The 23406-nt window shown below is 43.9% G+C and overlaps 1 protein-coding gene across 1 annotated transcript; it reads left to right on the top strand.

The window, feature by feature from the left end:
* Positions 1-1869: 1869 nt before the first annotated feature.
* On the top strand, positions 1870-21895 carry YWHAB (tyrosine 3-monooxygenase/tryptophan 5-monooxygenase activation protein beta). Its single transcript, XM_068525258.1, has 6 exons — positions 1870-2070; positions 14835-15137; positions 17367-17490; positions 18334-18497; positions 19530-19625; positions 19924-21895. Exons 2-6 carry the CDS (start codon positions 14838-14840, stop codon positions 19978-19980), a joined length of 741 nt encoding a protein of 246 aa, XP_068381359.1. The 5' UTR covers positions 1870-2070; positions 14835-14837; the 3' UTR covers positions 19981-21895.
* Positions 21896-23406: the final 1511 nt, after the last annotated feature.

Below are 23406 nucleotides of genomic sequence, written 5' to 3'. Positions count from 1 at the left end.
ATGCCACATTGTATTTTAATATCTCTTTGTGTCTCTGTTAGTTAATAGCTGTGGTTTGCCGACCCCTGGCCTAGAATGCAGAGGTGGTGAAAGCAGCTAATCTGTGCAACCGTTAGCAGGCACCCAGGGATGACTGGCAAAGGGCAATTCTGTTCCCTCAATGCACTGTTGTCATTTGTGGTGTAATTATCATGAGCCCTCTGACCCTCTAGGGTATTTATTAGATGGGGGCCTAAGGTCATATTATATTAAGGTTTACTTCGACCTGAGCAGTCTCTGGATTACGGATCTTTGGTTTGCCAAAGATGGATTCCCATGGGGAAGTTTTTGCACTTGGGGAACTTTTCCAGGGTCCAAATCCTATGGTTTTGATGTCAAATCCATGCTGTTTACATTACGCAACACTCTCAATCTTGCTCAAGTTAAAAGGTGGTGTAGTAAGGGGTCACTGGCACAGATGCCTATATGACAGACAATGTAAATGAAGAAAGCAGCCTGGGGGGTGGGGTGGGGAGGGGACCCTGGCACTTTGACAAGTCCAGACCTGATCTAGAGCAGGCAGCCATTCCTTGGTTTCAGCCAATTGCCACACAGAACTGTGGACACAGTGTTGCCAGACAAGGCAGAGACGGCAGATTTCTGTTCACAAAGAAATCTCTGTCTTTAAAAAATGTTGGCAACTAACACAAAAGGTTTAGAAAGACTGAAAGCTGGCATATTGGGAGGATAAGGAATCATCCAGTTGAACTGGGGGTTTGTGTTGGGGAAGAACTAGCAGAGAGAGAAGCTGAAGGATAAGGGCAGCTTCTGGAGAACCTTGATTGTCGCACTCAAGGAGCTTATCAATTGTCTTCTAGGTCTGAGTAATCACCAAAGGATTTAAGCAAGAAAAGGACACAATCAGAATGGGGTTTTTCAAAGATCACTTTGGCAGTTGATGGGAGCAGGACTGAGGGTGGGGTGATGTGTTAGAAGTTGATCAATAAGCTAAGTAAAGGTAAAGGAGAATTGAAAAAGGCCATTTACTTTGTTTTATCTCCTACCAGGCTGCAAACTCCAAGACAGCAGGGCCCTGTCTGTCTTGTGTCTCCAGCACTAAACATAAAGCCTGCTTAATAAATATCTGCTGAAAAGAATGAATGAAAGGGAAGGAGTAGAGGTGAGGCATTTTGAAAAACTGCCTTGGGAAGAGCAGTCACAGGAGTGGGGGGCCCATGGAGACCTGGTTCCTTTCCTTAAGCTTCCTCTAAGATTTTGGGGAGGGGTATTCAATTAAGAGATCACACACACTGGCTTCCAAGAAAAGCCTTCGCCGGTCCAATTCCTGGCTTCCTCAGTCCACAAAAGGAGGAAATGATCAGTACCTTGAAGGACTGAAGGGAGGACTAAGCGAAAATTTAGGGATGAGCAGTATCTGTCCTTCCCTAAATCCAGCATTCCCAAAGCACACAGCAAAAGAGGACTGACTTCAACCTCCGACCTCTTGACGATTACTTTTTGGGTGGGGTGGGAACCGATGACCTCGGAGACTCTGGGCCTGACGCGGGCGAGTTCCAAGCCTAAGCCTCAGGCCCGCCGAACCCCAAACCTCGCCCAGTCTCCCTGGTTCCCACACGTCCCCTTTCTAGATTCCCCCTCAGCTCCGCCCCCGCTCCTTCCGCCTTCGCTTTCCTCTCCCCGCCCCCATTTCCGTCCCCCTACGCCCGCCTCCTCCTTGCTCCCGGCCCTGACCCCCGCCCTCCACCGCCCGCAGCATCCCATCTCTCAACTCTCCCTCCTCCCTCGGTCGGCGCCCCTCTCGGGCGGCCGGGGCAACCCCGTGCCCCGCTCGCCCAATGAGGAGGCGGCGCAGGGGCGGGGCTCGGGCCAGAGCGGAAGTGGTGACCGGAGCGGAAGTGCTGCCGCTGCCGCCACCGCCGCCGCCGCCGCCGCCGCCGATTCCGGAGCCGGGGTAGCTGCTGCCGCCGCCGTCACTGCAGCCGCCGCCGGAGGAGTGGGCTTGGAAGGAAGCGGTCACTGCGCCCGGAGCTCCGCTCGCAAGCGTCTTTGCCCCCCTGCAGTCCTCCCACAGTGAGTGCGGCGCGGGGTCCGCCTGGGGCCCCCGGGGGCCCGAGCCCAAAGCTCCCCCACCACCGGCGGCGGTGGCGACGAGGGCGACCCCGCGGGTGGGCCCTCGGGGCGGCGGCGCGCGGCCTCCTCGGCCCCGTGCGGCCGCTTGCGACGCGGGCTCGGCCTCGCCGCGGCCCCTCCCTGTTTCCGGGGCTGGGCCCTTCGTTCTGGGAGAGGCCCGGGCCGCCCTCGCCGCCTGCGTCCCTGCCCGGCGGGCGGGGTACGGCGCCGTACCGGGCCGGAAGGGACATCGGGCCGCGGACCCCCGACCCTCCCTCACTACCCATCTTCGATCCCCGCGCGACCCCTCCCTGCGCCTTGAGCGGCCAGAACCGACCCTTTCAGCCCTGTCACCCCTGCTCCTCGCTTTCCGGTTTCCGCAAATGAAAATGTAACCAAATGCGGGCGAGCTCTTGATCCCCAATGCCCCTGCTCGACTCCCGCTGGATGGGTAAGGGGTTTAACCTTGGGAGAGAGCAGAGGGAAAACCCCCTCCCACTTTGCAGTAAAGCCATTTCATCATCGTTCGCTGGTTTGGGAGCCTGGCAGGACCCGAGATTCCCTGGGAGGCACAGGGTTGAGGTTTGAATCAAGAAAATGCATTTGTTGGAACTGGTTACTGAGTCAGGCGGGATCCCCAGGAAAAAAAATGTCGGAAGCTGAGAATCGGAATATTTTCCCACGGTATTTACCGTCATTTAATGCCAGAGTCTTTTATGTTCTCGCCCCAGATTCCCCCATACTGTGTGTTAGCACGTTTTTAGGACTGAAATTTTCCTGGTGGCCTCCCTGGTGGTGGCGAAGGGGTGGGAGTGATTAGGCCCCTTTTCTGCACAAGATGAGTACATCTTTGTCTATTGCAAATGGAGAACTCACATGTAATGGGGTTTTCAAAAGTGGCAGTATTGGTAAGACAATTCGCCAACCTTTCTGTAAAAATTCCTGTCTCTTGTCCTTGCCGTCGCTGCTTTTCCCTTTGGTAAGGCTAGATAGCATCAGGTTCTGATTTTACTTGCCCTGTGTGAGAGACAGAATTTGGCAAGATGTTGTTATGAACATATAAAATCAGGCGGCCACAGGAGCCAAAACAGAAAGATGAAGCACTTGGGAGAATATGAAAAATTGTCTGCATTTCTCACTCTGTCTCAATTGTTCATATGAAACCACACACATACGCAGTTTATAGAACTAGACACATGGGTACTCAGCTTTTTGCCTTTTCATGTTAGAAATTTATAGGTATTCATATGTGTTAATGATTTTCGGTCATTTCCTTCTTGACTGCTTCTAGGACACCCCATTTCTTATTTAGGAATATATCAGTTGCCGGAACCCTCGTTTTTCTAGGATCTGTGTCCTTAGCACACATGGTGAGGGTAAAACCTGTCAGTTTTTATTGGACCCAAGTTAGAATTTTACAGGTGATCTTCACAGTGGAAGGCTAATAATCCAGTAGCAACTGCTGAATTATTTCCCAAGCCTCTCCTTTCAGTGAGATGAGAAACCATTCACCCATGTTACAGATGAAGTCCTTATGAGAAAAGAGATGATCTGACCTAGACCACACACCTGGTTTCCAGGTTGAATCTCCTCTTTCATCAGTAACAAATATTTACAGCCTGTCAGCCCCTGGAGTACGGCTCCTACCCTGTAATCTTCTGTACATTTCCCATCATGCCGTGCTTGTGTTACATTGGAGCCATTTTAGAACCGGAGCTCTGTGGATCAGGGAAGCAGCCTCCACAAAACCAGGCTGAGCACATTCCCCTAATGCTAGTTCTGGAGGCAGAGTCTCCAGAGGTTTGGGCCACTGCAAAAAGTGCATTTTACCCATTTGGCTGTGGATATAGAAGCAGAAAGAGCACTGGACTTGGAGTCAGATAAATTTGATTCCGCTCTTGCCTGCAGCATTTTCTAGCAATGTCGTCTTCAGTGTGCTGCTTAATCTCTGGTTCCTGGTTTCTCTGTCTCCAGAGTTGTCAAGAGACCTTTTTACAGACTGTAAATTGTTAAATATAAGCTTTCGGTTTTGTGTTTTAATCACAGAGTTCACTGTTAAGGGGCTTTTCCCCCTTGGTTGCATTCTACTTTGTACACATGTTGCTTTCAAAAAACAATACATTATTCTGGAACAGTTTTGTGTAGAGCATCTTCAGTACTGCTTTCTGAGCCCATTTTCTCATCTGATCAATGCAAATGGTAATAGTCTTTGATGTATTATTGTGACAAACTCAATAATTAAAATAAGGGTGTGAGATATACCAGATGTTTAATAAATGTTGGTTGACTACATTCCTGAATATACATATATATACATAAGACATATGTATATATGCTATAGAGTATAAGCACATATAAAGTCCTTCCATATGATTTATTCATCAACTGATGAGGTAGCATCAAGCTGTAATAATAATAGCTACCATTTGTATGTGCCAAGCTTTTTTCTAAGCACTTTACACATACTAACTGAGCCTTCATAACAGCCAATGATAGGTAAGTACTGCTAGCCCCATTTTACAGTTGAGGAAACTGAGGCACAGAGAAGTTAAATAATTTTCCTGGGGGCATACACACACACAGCACTGGGTAAGTGCTGGAGCCAGGAATCAAACCCGGGCAGTCTGGCTCTAATGATAGATTTCTACTTGTGGTAGAACAACACATGTATATCTTTCATGTGAATACCATCTAGTAGTTAGTTTTTCTTTCCCCGTATCTTATTCAAGTAAATGTGTTTGGACAGGAATCTTAGCTATTTTTGGAAATAGATATAATGTAGTTTCTTGGGGGGGGGGTAGTATATTTATTCTGGCATACAGGGAAGATACTGCTGGTGTGCATTAGGAAGCAAGCTTGTGAAAAACCCAGTTTTTCTAGTATTTGCTTCATACTAGGGAGAAAATTCATCAGCTACTTTGTTGCACACTGATTTATCCAATCCTAGGTTCTAATAGAATTTGGTCAAGACCAAGTATCTATATCTATGTAAGTAGAGAAAGAATTCTAAATTAAAATGTCCTATTATGCTGTCTGCTCTTTCAGTGGCATCAAACTAAGCAGTTTTCCTTAAATGAGGGTACCATAGAAAATGAACTAAAATTTACTTGTAAAGGGAATTTAAGTTCCTAGGTTCCTACATTTTTCTAAGGACAGGTGACCACAATTCACACTAGCTAGGAGGCAAGAAATTAGTTGTATAATAGCAATTTTTAAGCTTTAAAACCATCTTGGTCTCTACATGAACAGATCCTACCTAGTCTTCTCTGTGTCATTATGGAGAAACTAACAGAGCTGGATTCTGAGGGAATTTTTCTAAAGGGACTACTTAGGAAAAATGGATGAAAGTACTTTCTGTTCTGTCATGTGTATGCTAAAAGCCAATCATCTTTCCGCTTTCTCTGCTAAAAGATCTTCTAACATAAGCATAATTATGTGTTTCTGATACTTACAATGAGATGAAATTGATTGATGGCCTTGAGATCAAGGCATTTCCAGCAGACTGTAGGTTAGTAAGGTGACTTTAAAATAATCTGGCCAGCCCTCTATTGTGTAAGTTTTTTCCCGTACTGGTTAGTTTATTTCATTGTTTTCCCTAAGAGACCCAACAATAAAAGTTATTTCTGAATGGCCTTGACCAGAGCAGAGATTGGAGGAGACAATAAAGTTGATATGAGCCCCGGCCATTGTTATTGTTTGCCCACAAAGCTCACCTTAAAGCTTGTTTGACAATCTGATGAGTTTTTGACATATGCTGTTTTAAACTAATTTTATTTTGATTTTTAAAGCTAGATAAATTAAGTCCAGTTCTCAAACCTCACTGTAATAACTTTGTGTGGTTCTTCAAAAAAGTGTCATTCTCTCTTTTCCTTAAGTAATCATTAAGAATCATATTGATCTTTAGGAGGTGGTGCTGCATAGAGGAAAGAGCGTGTACCAAATATACCTGTGTAACAGGTTATTGGGACAGTGACATCTATCCCTTAGGATACTTAAGATTAAAGGAGTTGATATAAACCCCTAACTTTTTGCACATTTAGGCAGACCATAAATGATGGGTATTTTGTTGTTATTTACTAAACCAATAAGCTGGTGTGGCTTTTTGTATAACTAATTGGTTGGACTTTTGAATAGAGGAGTTCAAGGGCTTTTTGAAACTCAGTTTGAACCTATAAATATAACAATGGGTACCTGAGAAACGATTGGTCAGAGAGCATAGTGTTGTCTCCTGACTGGAGCTGAGATGGCTTTTTTCAAAGAGTAGTCTAAGACAGAGTTTAAATATAGTCTGTGTTTTATAGGTCAGAAGTGGTCTGCTTACCTCTGTCCACATAGGAAATAGCAGCCTTGTTCACTTTAAAAAACTGCATCCATTGATCAGGTAGTTTCACATTCAGTGTGGCAGGCATTGTGCTACATGTTGGGTGCCCAAAGATAGAAGTTTGGGTTCCTACCTTAAGCTCACAATCCAGTGTGGGAGCCAACAAAGACATTTACACTGAATTCTGATCAGTGCTACTTTAGAAATAGGCATATGTAAGTTAACATGTGCCTTCCTTTTAAAAGTCTTAGGGAAAGCCATCTGGATTGAAAAGAAATGAGGTGTGTAGTAAGTGTCCCTTCACTGGCTGACCGCTTGTAGACTTCTGTGCGGAATATACTGTAGCTGCCATTTTAGTGCTTACAGTGTGCAGAGACTGTGCTAAATGTTTTGCATCATGATCTATTTTACTCCTTACAAGAACCCTCTTAGGTAGATTTGCCTATTTTATGCATGAGAAAACTGAGACTCACAAGAGGTCAGGTAATCTATGGAGTTGGTGTGTAGTACTGGTAAATTGGACTGGGTTGCATTATGTTGGTGGGCCCAAAGCCTTTGAACCTATTCACAAGGTTGACCAATTAGATTATGAATCAGAATTAGCGTATTTTAATTTTTTATTCTGTTCCATTGATCACTTCAAGCCAAGAGGTCAATTTATTGTCATGTCTGCTATTGATTCACATTGTATGACCTTGGGCATATATCACTTAACACCTCCATTGTTTCAGGTTTAATTCTGGCTAATTGGACATAATTAACAATGATATTCAACAACTGATATGAAAGAAGGAAGGGATTTTGAAGTAGAAGTGATGTTTCCCTCCACAATTCAGTGTTGGCTGGATATCAGAGCTATATTGCCTTTGTATTTTAGACATGCTGTGTTTCATTTTCTAACAAAGAGCCTGCAAGCATGTGAATAGAATGAAATTTATTAAAGGACTCTGAATTTTGTGTGTAGAATGGCACACAGACCCGTTTTTAGAGCGGGTGTTTTTCACTGGGTATTAAAATTCTTTAAGAGCCAGGAGTGCTTCATTTTTTCTTGGTAACGCCCACTAAACACCTGGTCCCACTGGCTCTCTCAGTCCCTCCCACGGTAGTCTGGCATCTGCTTTTCCTCCAGCAGAGTGACTCCAGGACTGTAACTTTGACTTGACGGTGCTGTGGGTGCTGTGTCTGGGGTGGTCCGGCAGTGAATGCTCTTCAGAATTGACTGTCAGTTCCTTACCCCGTGGAACTTTTTAGCCTAGATTTTTTTTTTTTTAACATCTTTATTGGAGTATAATTGCTTTACAATGGTGTGTTAGTTCCTGCTTTATAACAAAGTGAATCAGTTATACATATACATATGTTCCCATATCTCTTCCCTCTCGCGTCTCCCTCCCTCCCACCCTTAGCCTAGATTTTTAAGGTGCTCCTGTCAGTTTCCTCTCTCCAGATTCTTAACTCTTCTCAGTTCCTCATCTACTTTGGCCTGTGATTTCTTTTTCGTCTAGAAAAACATACTTGCACTTGATTCATACACCTGTATTTCTTGTCCCTCCCTGGAGCCCCCTTTCCTGTCCTACACAGAACCCCTCCCACCCATAAAACCAGTCAGGGCCCAGCCTCTTTGAAACGAAACCTCCTCCTTTGAATTCTACCTGGTTGCTTCTTCAAGGGGAAGCTTTAGAATCCTTAAATATGTCTGCCCTCCCTTCTCGTGTTCCTACCCTGAGAGTTTCAGCTCTCTGAGGGGAGGACTGTGCTATTCTGAACTCCAAAAGAGAGTTCTTGGAAATACTGGTAGTTTTTTCATTTGCAGTTATTTCAACACACATTAAATTATATACATTGTATTTTTGTGATGTAGCTTAAGAGTGAGAATATATGCCTATTTATTACGCCTTTACTTTGACCAGTGCTGTCTAGGCATTTTATGTATATCATCTTATTTGATAGCTATTAATGTTTCCTTTTAACATTTGAGGAAACTGAGATTCGGAGACATTATTTTAAAAATTACCTAATTTCTCTTTAGAAGCCCAGATTTTTTGTATGTAGGGCTTTCCTAAAAACAGGTCCCACTCATACGGGTTTCATGTTGGAGCTTCAGTAATCCTGACACCTGGTAATGGAATCCTTGTTTTAAATTTCTAGCAAATTATTAAACTCAATTAAAGCTCAGTATTTTAGAATTGAGCATGTTCTTTTCCTTGAAAACAAAACGTAGCTGAAAGTTAATACTTCTCAAGGCCACATTTCATAAGGTCCTTTGCAGTGCCTTTTTTTTTTTTTTTTATATGGATTAGCAATGGATAGTCATTTTTATTTTAATTTTTGTCCCTTCTTATTCTTGGATGTCTCCTTCTGGCCACTGGGAAATGACCTCTCAGGATTCTGCCCTGGGCTAGAAAAATATCCCTTAGGCAACGAACGAGTTGAGATAGAGGGGCTAGGTTGGTTCATATATACTTTTGTTTTAGCATTCACTGTCTGATTTAGGGTTTCATTTATTTATCCTGTTATTTTATGGGCACCTTTAGAATTACTCCTCATAACATTCTTTAGGGGATGTTTTACAAAAATGGAAGACTGTTGTGCAGCTCCCGCCACCCCATACCTCTGTAACAGATCTTTCTAAGACATTAAATCCCTTCTTTTGATGGCCATGTAATCTTTGCCAGCTGTGTCTTTTCAGCCACTCCCCTGTTGGATATCTAGACGGTTTCCCATTCTCCACTAAGCAGTTGCTGGTTTAATCAGCAAATGCTCCCCAGTCCTCTGAAGTGCTGCCTGCAGTGACTGAGAGAGATAGACACCCGTGCTTGAGAGCATGTCAGCATCTTCCTGATCTGGGAAATCTCTTGGTCCACTGCAGGGTTAGACCTCTTGTGGCCTCTCATACATTTGTCCCCTCTGGTATCTTGACTCTGTGCCGTTAGTGCCAAGCCTGATGAGGAGACTAGCCTTTTAAGGCTTTTTAGGAGCAAATGAAGGCTCTTTTGCCAGTGTTTTTCTTGGTGGGTCCTCAGTTCAAAAGTCTCAGGAGAAAAGTAGGCCCTGATTATAAACCATCACTACTTGGCGCCTCTTAATGAAATCAGGAACTAATGAATGAAAGTGTTACAGTTGGGACTTCCCTGCTGGCGCGATGGTTAAGAATCTGCCTGCCAATGCAGGGGGACACAGGTTCGAGCCCTGGTCCGAGAAGATCCCACACGCCGTGGAGCAGCTAAGCCTGTGCGACACAACTTCTGAGCCTGCGCGCCTAGAGCATGAGAGCCACAACTGCTGAAGCCCGCGCGCCTAGAGCCCGTGCTCCGCAACAAGAGAAGCCACCGCAATGAGAAGCCTGCGCACCGCAGCGAAGAGTAGCCCCCGCTCGCTGCAACTAGAGAAAGCCTGCATGCACGCAGCAACAAAGACCCAATGCAGCCAAAAATAAATAAATTTATAAAAGAAAGTGTTACAGTTAACAGGTGTGTCTATTTTTCAGGATGTTGAGGGGTCGAGTCTCATCAGGAATGTTAATCGTAACATATTCGCTTCCTGTACAAGATTAATTAGACTTGTTTTTCCTTCTCATGGGTTGTCTTCTTTTTTTTTTTTTTTCTTAATTCCAAACTCACATTTATGGGCTAAAACAGTGATGTGTAGGTACTGTGAGAGGAATAACAGCACTTCCAATTTGTTGTGCACTATGCACCTTTTTAAAAAGATTTCCACATTTGTTATCCTTTGATTCCCTGCACCTCATCTTCAGAGCACCTCTCCTGAGGTAGCTGCTGTTGCCTCCAGTTCAGAGGTTGGAAGACCGAGACCGACCGAGCTCACACAGCTGTGTAGTGGCAGCCTCTGCGCTTACACACAGGCCTCTTGCCACACCACGTACAGGTAGCCTCCCAGTAATGACCTGCTGAAAAAATTCACAGACATTTATTTGAGTATTAGTTTTGTACTTGGCAAAGTTTTAGGCATTAGATGAGAAACAAATGTGAAGCTTTCCTTTGAGGACATACACATGTAACACTGTTTGTAAATGGTACACCACTCATTACTTGGACCATAGAACATATAGAATGGAGGCCTAGAGAAGCCTGGGCTGTGTAAGAGGCTACGAGTGTGTTTGGATTCGTGGGCAGGGTAGCTCAGTGGGGGCTGGGATATTCAAGGAAGGCTTTCTAGCCCTAGATGGATGGATAGAGTTTACATAGGCAGGGAGTAAACGGGGGGCTTTCTAGATGAAGGGAACTACTGAAGTAATTTCAGACAGGTTTAAGCATGACGACTAAGGGTATTCGGTGATGTCCAGCCTGCAAGAAAGGTACATGTTGGAGAACAGTGGATGAGAAAGCCTAATAGGTACAGAGGAGCCAAATTATGAAGGACTTGGCAAGCCAGATAAGAGTTTAGATTGGGTGGAGTAGCCAAAAGAGAGTCATCCAAAGTTGCTGAGTAAGAGTCCGGGTATGACTAAGGGTAATTTTGAAATCAGGTGCAGAGGTACGTGGAGTGAGGTACAGATGTAATGAGGACGTAATGTGCTTGTGAAGAATAGGTGCTTTGAATTATTTGAGAAGAGTCAGAACTCTACCAAATTTGCAGCTTTAGGGTCTGCTCGCTCATTCAGTGAAAATTTGTTCATGCCGATTCTGTGCGAGGTGCTGCGGGGGGTGTGCCCTAAAGGAGTTGATGGTGTGGGAAGGGGCATACGTGATACAGACAGATAATTGTAGTGCTGAAGAAATGTGCTGAGACGTTAAGAGAAGTATAGATGCAGTGCTCTGTGAGAATATTTTCAGCTTAGAGCAGTGCTGTCCGATAGACACAGGATGTGAGTCCCACGTAATTTAAAATTATCTGGTAACTGCATTTTAAAAACGGGAGAAAAGGATGGAATCAATTTTCGTAATTAAAAAAAATTTAACTCCAGGGATTTCCCTGGCGGTCCAGTGGTAGGGACGCGGCGCTTTCACTGCCGTGGCCCAGGTTCGATCCCTGGTTGGGGAGCTAGAATCCTGCAAGCTGCGCAGTGTGGGGCCCCCCGACAAAAAAAATTAACTCCGTATATCCAAGACGTTTCCGTTTTAACATGTGGCCAGTGGCTGTCTGATTAGACAGCTTAGGTTAAGCGGCCTAAGAAAGGTTTCATAAAGGGGATGCCATCTGAGCCGTGCTCTGAAGAATTTTATATGCAGAATAAACGGGAAAGGACATTCCAGGCAGAGGGATGGCTTGGTGAGCACAGACGCAGAGACGGAGAAGCATGTGTAAGAAAACCATTTTGACAGAAGCACCTGCTGTGCAGAAGGCATGTTTTGGGAGAAGCCTGGGGAGATAGCTTGGAAAACTTTCACTAACAGGGGAGGAAATCTGACTCTCCTGTCAGTAGTAGGGAACCGTAAAGGATTTTGAGCAGGACGTGACTTGATCAGAACTTTAAAATGGTTCTGATAGCAGATGTGAAGGTTAAAGGTAATGAGAGGCTGAAAGCAGTGGGACTAGGGAAAGATGATGGGTGGGAGGTTTATTAGGGATGTAGAAATAGGAACACTTTCGTTTCTCCCTTGTCTGCTGCCTTCCTCCAAACCGCTGGGTGTTGTGTAACCCATTTCCTGTTGAAATTGGTCTAGCTGCTTCAAAATCCATGTTATATAAGTCAAAAGTTATGTAAGCAGTAGGCATCAGGACATTTAGCTATGGATTTTGTTTGTTGTAAGTTGTTAGGGGGGTGTGTGTGTGTTTAAAAATTTTTAAATAGATGACTACATTCTTTAAGACATGCATTCAGCTTTACCATATCATCATGGTTCTCAGTCTCCAAGAGCTCTTGCAGTGATCCCAAAGAAGCCTGAAATAGTTGGCCCCAAACGAGAAAGGCCACATTTTATTTTGAGAAATAGGGCGTGTACATTTGGGAGGTCCCAAGGAGTCGTCAGGATTCTTGGTAGAGAGATGATTTAACTTTTAATGTTTGGGAAGAGGAGAAGTCGGGGGTTGAGGGGACCTTAGTTGAGGGGCCTGGTAGAGCCAAAGAGTTTCATGGCATCCCTTAGGCGGTGCTAATTGCATTTCTCTATTACTCTTTTGTAATACTGCATGGGATAGCTTAGCTTTGAATTGGCTTTGACCAGGACTTTTATTAATTGGAATCTTTCCTGGGTAGAGTTGCACAGGTGCTGTTTCTGTACTTTGGAGTGGGCCACTAGGTGACTTTTAACTCTGAATTAGTCTGCAAACTGGAAAACTTCTGAAGTTCGTTGAAAGTTGGCTTCCCTCTGCCTCTCACTTTTAGGGACCATAAAGTAGGGTTGTTTAAAGATGGAGATAGTATCTGAGAAAGTTAGACGTACGGAGGAAGTATATAATTTTAAGAGGATGAATAGTGTATTTGCGATGGACTTCGTATTAGAGTAGGACTAGGTTGTGTTGTGTGTTGGTAACAAGCAGCCCCCACATCTCAGTGGCTTCACGTTGCACGTCCAGTGCGGGCCTGCAGGGGTCTCTGTACTGCATGGTCACTCAGGGACTCAGGCTGCAGAAACTGCTGTTTTGTGACAGCACCATCTAGATCACATGGCTGCCGTGAGAGAAGAGAGCCTCGCGTGGTTTTTGCAGTTTCAACACCTGGAAGTAGCGTCATTTATGCTTATGTTTCATTGGACAGAACTAACTGTATGACCCCTCCGAAGTGCAGAAGGGTTGCTGGGAAATGTAGGAGAGCGGATGGATTATTATCTCTGTTGTAGTCTCATTCTGGTGATGTGGGTGAAGTCAGACGGATCAAGGTGAGATCTGCTTCAGAGTGTAAGGTTAGAATCAGCGAGCCTTACAAAGGACACAGCTCTGAATATGATTTAGATAATAAGTTGTGGGAAGAAAACTCACAGTTCTGAACTAGAGAACCAACCCTTTCTGAATTGTCTAGATTTAGGGTGTATCTTAAAATTGTCCTCCATCTAATAAAACTTTTTTTTGTGGTAGGGTCCTGTCTATAGAATTTCTCCCTTGAAAATACAGAAATGACTTTTGACGTGAAGCCACAGTCTTAAATTGTGATGCAATGTATAAAGTGATGAAATAATTTGTTTTAAAAATATTGATATTCTTACCACTCTTTAAAGTAGTATTTTATCTTTTTAAACCTTAAGATATTAGTGTATTTTTACACTGTGGCACAGGGGGATATACAATTGAAATTTAAACCAACAGTACATAAAACTAACTCTTATTGGTTAATAAATTATTCTTTAGCTACGTGTTATCCAAAAATTATTGCACTCTATTAATGGTGATTATTATAGTGGGGAATTGACTAAGGTGAGGTGAATTATTTAAGAGGTATTCACTGATTGGTGTATAGAGGGTTTGATAAAATGATAAACTGAAATCACTAAGGTTTTTGTCTTATTTCAGGAAAACTTTTATGCAAACTCAATTACGGTTTGCATTTCTGTTGCTGTGCATCTTGGTGAATACACCCATATCTCTTGCAACCTGTACCACGTACAGAGTTAGTGCTTGACATTTGTATATAATGTCTAGACTTTTCACAGTGCCTTCACATAGATGAGGTCATTTGCGCCTCACAGCAGCCGCTGGAGAGTTAGTTGGGAATATCCTTATTCTCCAGTTAGGAAACGGAAGCTCTCGGAGGCTGAGTGATTTGACCAAGGTCATGCCACTTGTAAGTAGCAGAGCTGGTGCTAGGTAGAGCCAAACCTGCCTGCCTCAAGTCTGTGCTCTCGTGGACAGTGTCTCCTTGTAACAAAGTTAGTGCATTGCAGAAGATGTGATAAAAATGGCTCCTATTTTTTAGGTACCTGTTGCTTCATGGGCACTGCCAAATATAACACTGAAAGTCATATCTTTTGCTTTAAGATTGATTGAAACAGTCATCCCACTTCAGGTGTTTTTCCACATACTGTGGGGAAAAACAGCAAAACCAGATAATTCTTGAGAGAAGAAAAGGACATATATTTAATATAAGCTTCTAAAGAATTAAGCCGTCTCTGTGCATTGAGGAGGCAGATTAGGAAAGTGGAAGAAAACAACTCGAGAGACAGAGACTTGAGTTTGAGTTCTGGCTCTCTGCCACCTCGTAGCCCTGGGCACACCACTTGCCTCCTCTGAACCTCCATTTCTTCACCTCATAGAGGGGGGTGGGATTGTTGTGACCATATCTGCCCTGTAGGACTGTTGGGAAAATGGACCAAAATAGTAAAAAAGACCGTAGCAAGGAACCTAACCCTGCAGGCGCTCATGCTCGATATTACTGAGGGCATTTGGAAGTAGATGCTTCCCATTTAGGTATGTTTCCTTCCAGATGGTTTGGAAGAAGATTCACGCGTGCATTTCCTGGGCCCCGAAGCCTGACGTTCGCTTTCTCTCTCTCTTTCTCTTGCTCTTGTTCTAGGGAATGACCATGGATAAAAGTGAGCTGGTACAGAAAGCCAAACTCGCCGAGCAGGCAGAGCGCTACGATGACATGGCTGCGGCCATGAAGGCAGTCACGGAGCAGGGGCACGAGCTCTCCAACGAGGAGAGAAACCTGCTGTCTGTTGCCTACAAGAATGTGGTCGGTGCCCGCCGTTCTTCCTGGCGTGTCATCTCCAGCATCGAACAGAAAACAGAGCGGAACGAGAAGAAGCAGCAGATGGGCAAAGAGTATCGTGAGAAGATCGAGGCAGAGCTGCAGGACATCTGCAACGATGTTCTGGTAAGCGGCCAGTGTCCCTGTTCTAAACAACGATTTCTAATAGTATTCATTTCATGTACGAATGCGAACTCTCAAACAGCTTGTGAGAGAAAGGTGTCTGAATATACTGGGAAGCTGCAAACCATCTGCAGCTAAGTTTTAAGCATACGATGTGATTTTTTTTTTTTTTTTTCGATGTGATTTTTTTCTTACCTCTTACCTGATCAGAGGTTGCTCGTCTCTTATGGAGTATTTTCCTCTCCTTTCTAAAGACCTCTGAAAAACAGGTACATTTGGTCAGCATCCCTCCATCTTTTCTTTAGAAGTTGAGGCCAGAGAGGCAGGATTTTTGATAGATGCAGCCACAGAGAGGCTATTCTCTGTATTAGTGTGATGGCAGTGCCATCTCCAGTAGGGGAGAGAGGAGCAGAAAGCCGACCTGCCTTTTAGCCTCTCCCCAGTCCCTGCACAGCGTAGAGTCCAGTTTTTGTCTGAAAGGTAGCCACGTCCATCAGTTCGGGCCTGCATTCCGAAGGCAAATCAGAAGTGGTTTGGGGATTCTCCTCTCTGGTGTTTTATATAAGCTTTAGTCAGACGACTGATTGCTAACTGCTTTCCCTCGAGCCACCATCTGGGGTTGGATGGGAGGGGCGCATATCCTAGAGCAAATCATGATCATATTGTCTTTCCCTCACATCCTGAGCCCACTGGGAACTTTCTTTTTCTTCCAGGTGAAATCAGGTAAAAATGAACGGTGAGGGCTGCTTTGAAGGGAAAAGGAATTCACACTTGTGGATCTACCTCCTCCCCTGCTGGCTGCCTCGCCCGAGTTACTGCCCTTGACACCTTTCTTTTGAAAACCAGTACAAAGCTGGTCAGCCTCCAGGCAGTACTCCTCATCCCTAACCCATAAGGAGTTACACCCTGTCTGTCTGCAAGGAATATTAAAACGACTGCTGCCCCCTGCATCTTCTCACTTTGATTGATTAAATCCCCTTACAGCTAAGCTTTTGCATTGAGCCGCTCTTTTTGTTAGAGTCGTGGTGTACGAGTGTCATGGCTAAATTTGTTGCCTGTTGGTAATTCGGGGGTTTGTTAACGGTGCACTAATTCCTGAATGTTAGGTACATCTGGTATTCAGATGAAGTATGGCATGCATTCCAAAGGCAAGAAAGTTCCCTAATTCCTGAACTGTAGACCAGCTTTTATGAGCATCTGAAAGAATGTGAAGAAAAGCATGGTACTTACTGCCTCTTAACCAGTTTTTCAGGATGCCACATTCTAAAACAACTCTTCGAAAATATTGCTCTGTATACGAAGCTTGGACTCCTTCAGAACTGCTTTTGTTGTAAGCATAAATGTTTAAAGGAATTTATTATTAATAATAGTATTAGCTACTTTTGGAGTGCTTACTGCGTGCCAGGCAGCATGTTAAGCACTTTGTGAACATTGGCTCATTTATCCTCATAAGTACGCTGGGAGGTGGCTATTATGCTTCCCTGTGTGTAGCTGAGGAAACTGAGGCTCAGGGCGATTAGGTCATTTGTCCAGGGTCATACAGATAGTAAGCAGCAGAGGAGGGATTTCTACCCAGGTCCGATCAATTCAAAACTTACTTCTTGGCAGGTTTGCCCTATTATCACGTTTTTTTCTCCCAAAATGGAAAGTTGTTTTTTTTTTTTCTCTAATTACAGAATTAATACAAGTTCATGTTTTTTAAAAAAAAAAGCACAGGGCAGAAGAGTGTAAATAAGAAAATAAAAAATCACTTCTAATTCTACCACCTAGAGAACCATTATTAACATCTTGATAAATATTCTTCCAGACTCTTCCCTTAGGTATTTCCATGCATGTACACATATCTATTTTAATATTAAAATAGGAGTCACATGGTTTTTATTATCTGCTTCCCCCCGCCCCCCACCCCAGACTTCTTTTGGAGAACCTTTCCACGTTATCACAGTAGTTCTGCATCGTCATTTTTAATGCCTATGTAGCATTCCATTGTATGGCTATACTTTAATCAACCCCTTATGGACGGTCAGAGTGATTTTTAATAGACAAATACTGGCATCTGTTATGACCTGGGCTAAAAACTATTTAAAACCTTTGGATGAAAATTACGATTTTTTTCAATCTTCCAAAAAAATTATTTAGAAGTGGTAGTGTGTATCTTGAATCTCAAACATAGTTTTAACAGCTTGTAAGTAATATTTCCAGATTCTTAACAGAATGTGAATCACTTTTTAGGAGCTGTTGGACAAATACCTTATTCCCAATGCTACACAACCAGAAAGTAAGGTGTTCTACTTGAAAATGAAAGGCGATTATTTTAGATATCTTTCTGAGGTGGCATCTGGAGAAAATAAACAAAGTAAGTAACTTTTTTTTTTTTAAGAAGTTTGACCAATAATGGAGCCAGTCTTCATAATAATTTTAAGTTTTTGCTTTGTTTGTACTCAGAATTTAAAGGACCACAGCATTGTGCTGACCAGTGTTAAACCAGGGTCATAGGGGTTGACAAATGTATCTAAGGGGCAAGTATCTGGAGGGCATTAAAAGTGTGGTGCAGTAGTGCATTTAAAGAGATCTTTATTTTAAGGATTATTTGGTAGCTCTCTTTTAGAGGTGAAACTTTAAAATGTTTGGTAGAACGAAACCACCATAGTAAATAGAGATGCATTTCTTTTGTCATATACATGCATTAGTGTAATGGTGACAATCATAGCTATGCTTTATTAAGCGCCTCCTGTGTGTCTCATTTATCCCTCACACAACGCTAGGAGTGCAGGTGGGAGTCTGTCCTTTTTTTCTGATAAGGAAACCAAGGCTCACAGAGGTTTTCACTTAGTCCAAACCACACACTTAATAAGAGTTGGGGATTCCAGCTTTGAGTCTGACTCTGAAGTCCATGATTTTTCCATCAGAGCTCATAGTTTTCCATGTTCTATCTTGTTCAGGGTTATTTCTGTATTTCCTAACTGCTTTTGTAGACTTTGTCATCATGGTCTTTGTTTTTCCTCAAAGCATTTAATATGGTACTTGGATTAGAGTACACATTTAACAAAGGATTGTTAATCGAATGGTAGAGACACTGACCCTCGTTCGATAGCGCATGTGCTCCAGCCCAGTTTGGTAAAATAATTTGATAGTTGATCCAGCATATGATGCAATCTGTGAAAGACCCAACCTTTCATATTTTTTATCTTTCTTATAGCCACTGTGTCAAACTCCCAGCAGGCTTACCAGGAAGCATTTGAAATTAGTAAGAAAGAAATGCAGCCTACACACCCAATTCGACTGGGCCTGGCACTTAATTTCTCCGTCTTTTACTATGAGATTCTAAACTCTCCTGAAAAGGCTTGCAGCCTGGCAAAAACGGTGAGAAAGACCCTCTGTGGTTTCTCTTTTTTTTTTTTTTTTTTTTTGGCAGATTTTTTTTTTTTTAATTTAAATTTATTTATTTTTTATTGGGGTATAGTTGTTTTACATTGTTGTGCCCTCTGTGGTTTCTGATCGTAGTAAAACTGCTTGTGCTCTTTGGTACCATTTTTTAATTACCTGAACATAACTCATTGTCTTGGACTTTTGTGAAGATTTTTCCGGGGGTAGGAGTATATATCTTTTATGGAATAAATACACGCCTATTACTTCTTGACATCTCAGTGCCTTCTGCTGATTTTTGTTTGTGTTGTTTGATTACTCTTTTGGGGCTGGGGGTGGTTGTGGACAATCCAGGGAGAAGGTAGTTTGCTGTTTTTGTCACGCTTTGGACTGTAGGCCTCCACTGTATTGTGCATTGTCAGCCTTGTACCAAGACTGGAGGTTATGGCTTGTAAAGGAAGGAAATCAGATCTTGTTTTCTTTGTTAACTGAATTACCTCCTGTCTTCTTTTGGTAACCCAGCTGCCTTTTCTACATATTTTTGTAGTCTTCCAATATGCACACTCTTTTAAAAATTTTTAGTTGGTAAAACTGTGTGAAATGAATGCTCAAAGTTCCATCGCTTAATTGAATCAGATTTAGTGGTGTGAACTTCTGTTCTCCGTTTATCCCTTGTATCCAGACCTTTTGAGTTTCAGCTTGAAGAAAAAGGGTGGATTACTAGAAACGTCTTTGGTAATTGAAAAATCATGTGAGCTTGCTTAGAATGAGTGTGCTGGGTTAACAGTAATACCTGTTGACTTAATAGGTAAAGGTCATATCTAGGAATTTTTGTCATTTTTGGTTGACGCTTGATAAACCAGCATCATGTGTTTGCTGACATAACTAGCAAACAAGGTAACAATGACCTAGGTTCCCCCAAAGTACCGTACAGAAAGAGAAGTGATAGTCACTTGTTAGCAGAAAAATATTGGGCTAAACTAGTTCCAAGGAACCTGTGACTTCTTTGCTGAAGGCTCTTTGTTTTAGGCATTTGATGAAGCGATTGCTGAATTGGACACACTGAATGAAGAGTCTTACAAAGACAGCACCCTGATCATGCAGTTGCTTAGGGACAATCTCACTGTAAGTACTTCTGATTCCATGAGTGCTTCTGGAGGGCTTATAGCTTATTCCGATTCCTCTACCTCGTAATTCACTCTTGCCTAAGACTCAAGAGGGGATTTGTACCCTATAAGTGTAGTTAAGTTTTTAAATTGGTTATAAATGCCTACTGAAGTTCTGACCTTTGCCATCACTGTCTGCAGTAATATAGGAAGAATTTTAAACAGTTAAATGAGATGAGATGACACACACTGGGCCACCTCCCTGAGGAAGCTTTTAGTAGCCCTACTTTGTTTATAGCTCTGTTTTTCTTTTGCAGCTGTGGACGTCTGAAAACCAGGGAGACGAAGGAGATGCTGGGGAGGGAGAGAACTAATGTCTGTCGTGCTTCGTGATCTCTTCAGTGTCACTCTGTACCCTCCACGTATATCCCTTTGTGCGATAAAAAAAAAAAAAAAAAGAATCGTACGTCGACTTTCAGTTTTTCACAGCCTCAGCCTAGCAAAAATGGTCCATGGGATAAGCAGCTGGTATTTGTATCTAAAACTCAGATTGGTCACATAAATGCCACGGCATTCTGAAGTTTTGATTTTGAAGAACATTGACAGGATTACTGTGTGTTTGATTTTTTAAAAAAAACTGAACACTGTGATTATGGGGTTTTGTAATTTAGCAGAACTCTTACTGGTAGAAAACAAAATAGACCTGAATTACGTGTAACTTTTTGGAAAGTTTAATTCAATTCAAAACAGTCACTGAAATACGGTTCCATTGTAAAGTTGTACAGAAAGTTATAGAGATTATATTGTGACACTGGGACTTGGAATGAGACACCTCTAGTTTGGCATTCGAGTTTCATGGTAATTCACAGTGATTCTGCCTGTTCTGTTCAGGGCTTGTAGACACTTGACCCGTTGGGGCTGTTGCCACTCAAAGGTTCATGACTGCGGATGGCCACAGTGTCTTCCTCTGAGGATAGTCGAAGCCAGAAATTAACATTCTTGGTGGCAGATAACTGGCTTATGACACCATGCAGAGGTCCAGTGCTCACAGACCACACGTGATTCCAGCCCCTTTCCTACAGCAGCATGTTACTGATTGGCAACTTGTGCTTCCATAGTGGGATCTGTTTTCCCTGTAACCACGAGCTCAAGAAGGAAAAAAAAAGCCGTGTATCTTATGAATGGCCTTATCTGTTTCCTGGGTAACACCTTTAAGAATAATGTTCTTCAGAGATTGCCCTTCACTTGAGGAGTAAGTACTCAGTCTTTGGGTTCTTCCTAGCTCGGGGCTTTAAAATTTTGAAATCTAAACATTCTTCCCCACTGTCCTTTTTGACTATTGACTTTGGTTTTCTCTTCTCTCTCTCAATTTCTGTCCTTCAGCTTCCTTACATTGTTTTCTTTGTGCATTCTCTTTCTCTTTGCCTTTTGCTCACGGTTTAGTACTAGATGAGCAGGGACAGGGGACCTGGAAGGGGGGGTGAGGGATGTTGAGGAGCACTTCGGTGAGCCGGCCTTGCTTCAGAGAGTTGAAAAGAGCTTCCCGCATCTCAGCTCTGTCTTCTTCCAGTTCTCACAACGGTGGTTGCTCTTCAGTCACACCAAGATCTGACTCAAAAAAGTATTTTTAAATATCCATGGTTTCTCCTTATATTGCAGCCAGCCCTGATGATGCTTGTTAGCACCTGTCACCAGCTCTCCCAAGTGTACCCATCCTGTCAAGTTCACAGACACGTGTCAACAAGACCCTGTAATGCAGGGAAGTTGCATGAACACTGCGATGGGGAGAGTTGGGAATAGCCAGGCCTACCAGTCTCACAGTGTCCCCCCCTCCCCCCTGAACATTCCCCATAGCCGTAGTGTCCATCTGTTTGTCCATCTGCTGAAATGAGAAACATTCATGCACTGATTTCAAACAAACCAAAAGGAAAAAAAAAAAAAAAAAAAAAATCCCTCCTTTCTAGCTGAACAAAAATGTGCAGTTAATACTTGGCGCTTGAGAACGCAGTAGTGAATGTGGAACGAGCCTGTCTGTATGTCTGGTAGCTCTCTCTCTTGCTTTGTTTTTTCCTCACCAGTATTCTGCCTCACGTTTGCTTCTGTGATGGTTATATTGCCTAGCAAGCACACCTGTGGTGGTGAAAATAGTATAGCAAACAAGAAACAAGACCCGGTTACTGATGTACTCGACTTGTGTATGTCTTTTAAACAGTTCTAGTTTCCACCTTACATGGAATAATCAGGAAAAGTGTAAAAACTCAAAAGTGAAATAAAAAATTTTATCGGTTAGTTGGCCTGTGCATTGATGTGTGGCGCCACCTGTATCAGCACCAGAACTAGCTGCCTGTTCTCATCACTCTTATTTAGGGCTCTGCTCTTTGCAAGGAGGGAGCAGCTTCATTTCATCCTTCAGAACCAGACGTCGAGGGCCTGGGAAGAAATTGCCATGAATTAACACAGAGCCTGTCCACCTTCCACAGCAAACCATCCAGGTGTTGGGTCCTCTCTGTGGCTTCTAAGACTTGATACGGACTGCTAACTTTGCATCCCACTCACACAGCACCACCACCACGTCCTCCGTTTTAAAAAAACTCAGATGTAACCGAGCCACTGAGAGATGGTAGCGCAAGTCCTGGTCGTCTCCAAGGTTATATGCGTCTCTCACCTGTCCTAACACTGTCTAAGATAAGCCTGTGGCACTGAGTTTCCTCATGGGATCTGCCCCCATCTAAAAACATCCACATTGGGAATTCCCTGGTGCTCCAGTGGTTAGGACTTGGCGCTTTCACTCACAGGGCCCAGCTTCGATCCCCGGTCAGGGAACTTAAGATCCTGCAAGCCACAGGGTGCAGCCAAAAGAAACTAAATAACAAATAAAAACGTCCACATTCCCACAAGGATCGGGGAGGGGGGTCATGATAGGGAGGTATTTAAGCCCCAGATTAGAATTGGTTGCTGCTTTCTCGCTAGTAAAGGCTGGGCAGCCAGACCCACTCCTGCTCCTGGTTCCCAAGCTGTTCCACCTGTCACACCCAACCAAAGGTCAGTGGGAAGCTACCTGTTTCATTGAAGCAGGAAACTAGGAGAGGCCCAGCGAAGTATCCGTCCACAGTGGACTGGACCAGTTTTTTTCAAAAATGACCCTACACCACAGATTGGGGCTGCAAACTAAGATTGACGGAGGGGTCTTGGTGCTTAGTTTGGGGCCACTGCCGTGACCTTGTTCTGTTAGGCCCCTGCTGTTTCCATAGCGGCTGGGTCCCAAAGAACTTGGTGAGCCTTCGTGGTGGAGCGCAGGTGGAGTGGATTCGTTGAGAAAGGTGCTCAGGAGACGTCCCATGAAAAGGTCTTGGCAGTAGAACCAGGGTCAAGGAAGGCCTTCGTGGTCTACAATTCTCACACGGAGCCGTCAGCCCCAGACCACTAAGCCGGTTCGAGAAGGCTGGGACTAGATCCGGACTGTCTCGATGAGAGAAGCCTCCTTTCAGGAGGGTAGGTACGCAAGCTTTGAAACAGGGCATCCTGCTCGCAATTCTCCCGTTTGTGTGTGAAACGTGCAGGGAGCACACGCTCGCCTTTAATCCTTGTGTAAAGGGAATCCTCCCAACTTCACAGAGAAGGGAAACGGGCGCAGGACAACCATGACTAATGGGGATTAGGACCCAGGTCTCCTACCGTGGTATCCCCGCCCTCTCTGCGCCGCTGGCGCCGGCTCGGAGCTCCCCCCCCACCCCCCCCCCCCACGTCCCCGCAGCCCTACCCGGGGCCCGGTGAGAGCTCGCTCCGCCTCCCGTCGCGGG

This window comes from Eschrichtius robustus, chromosome 16 (genome assembly GCF_028021215.1).
Source record: "Eschrichtius robustus isolate mEscRob2 chromosome 16, mEscRob2.pri, whole genome shotgun sequence".
NCBI lineage: Eukaryota > Metazoa > Chordata > Mammalia > Artiodactyla > Eschrichtiidae > Eschrichtius > Eschrichtius robustus.
The sequence above is the reverse complement of the archived record's forward strand: the minus strand, read 5'-3'. Positions and strand labels throughout refer to the sequence as shown.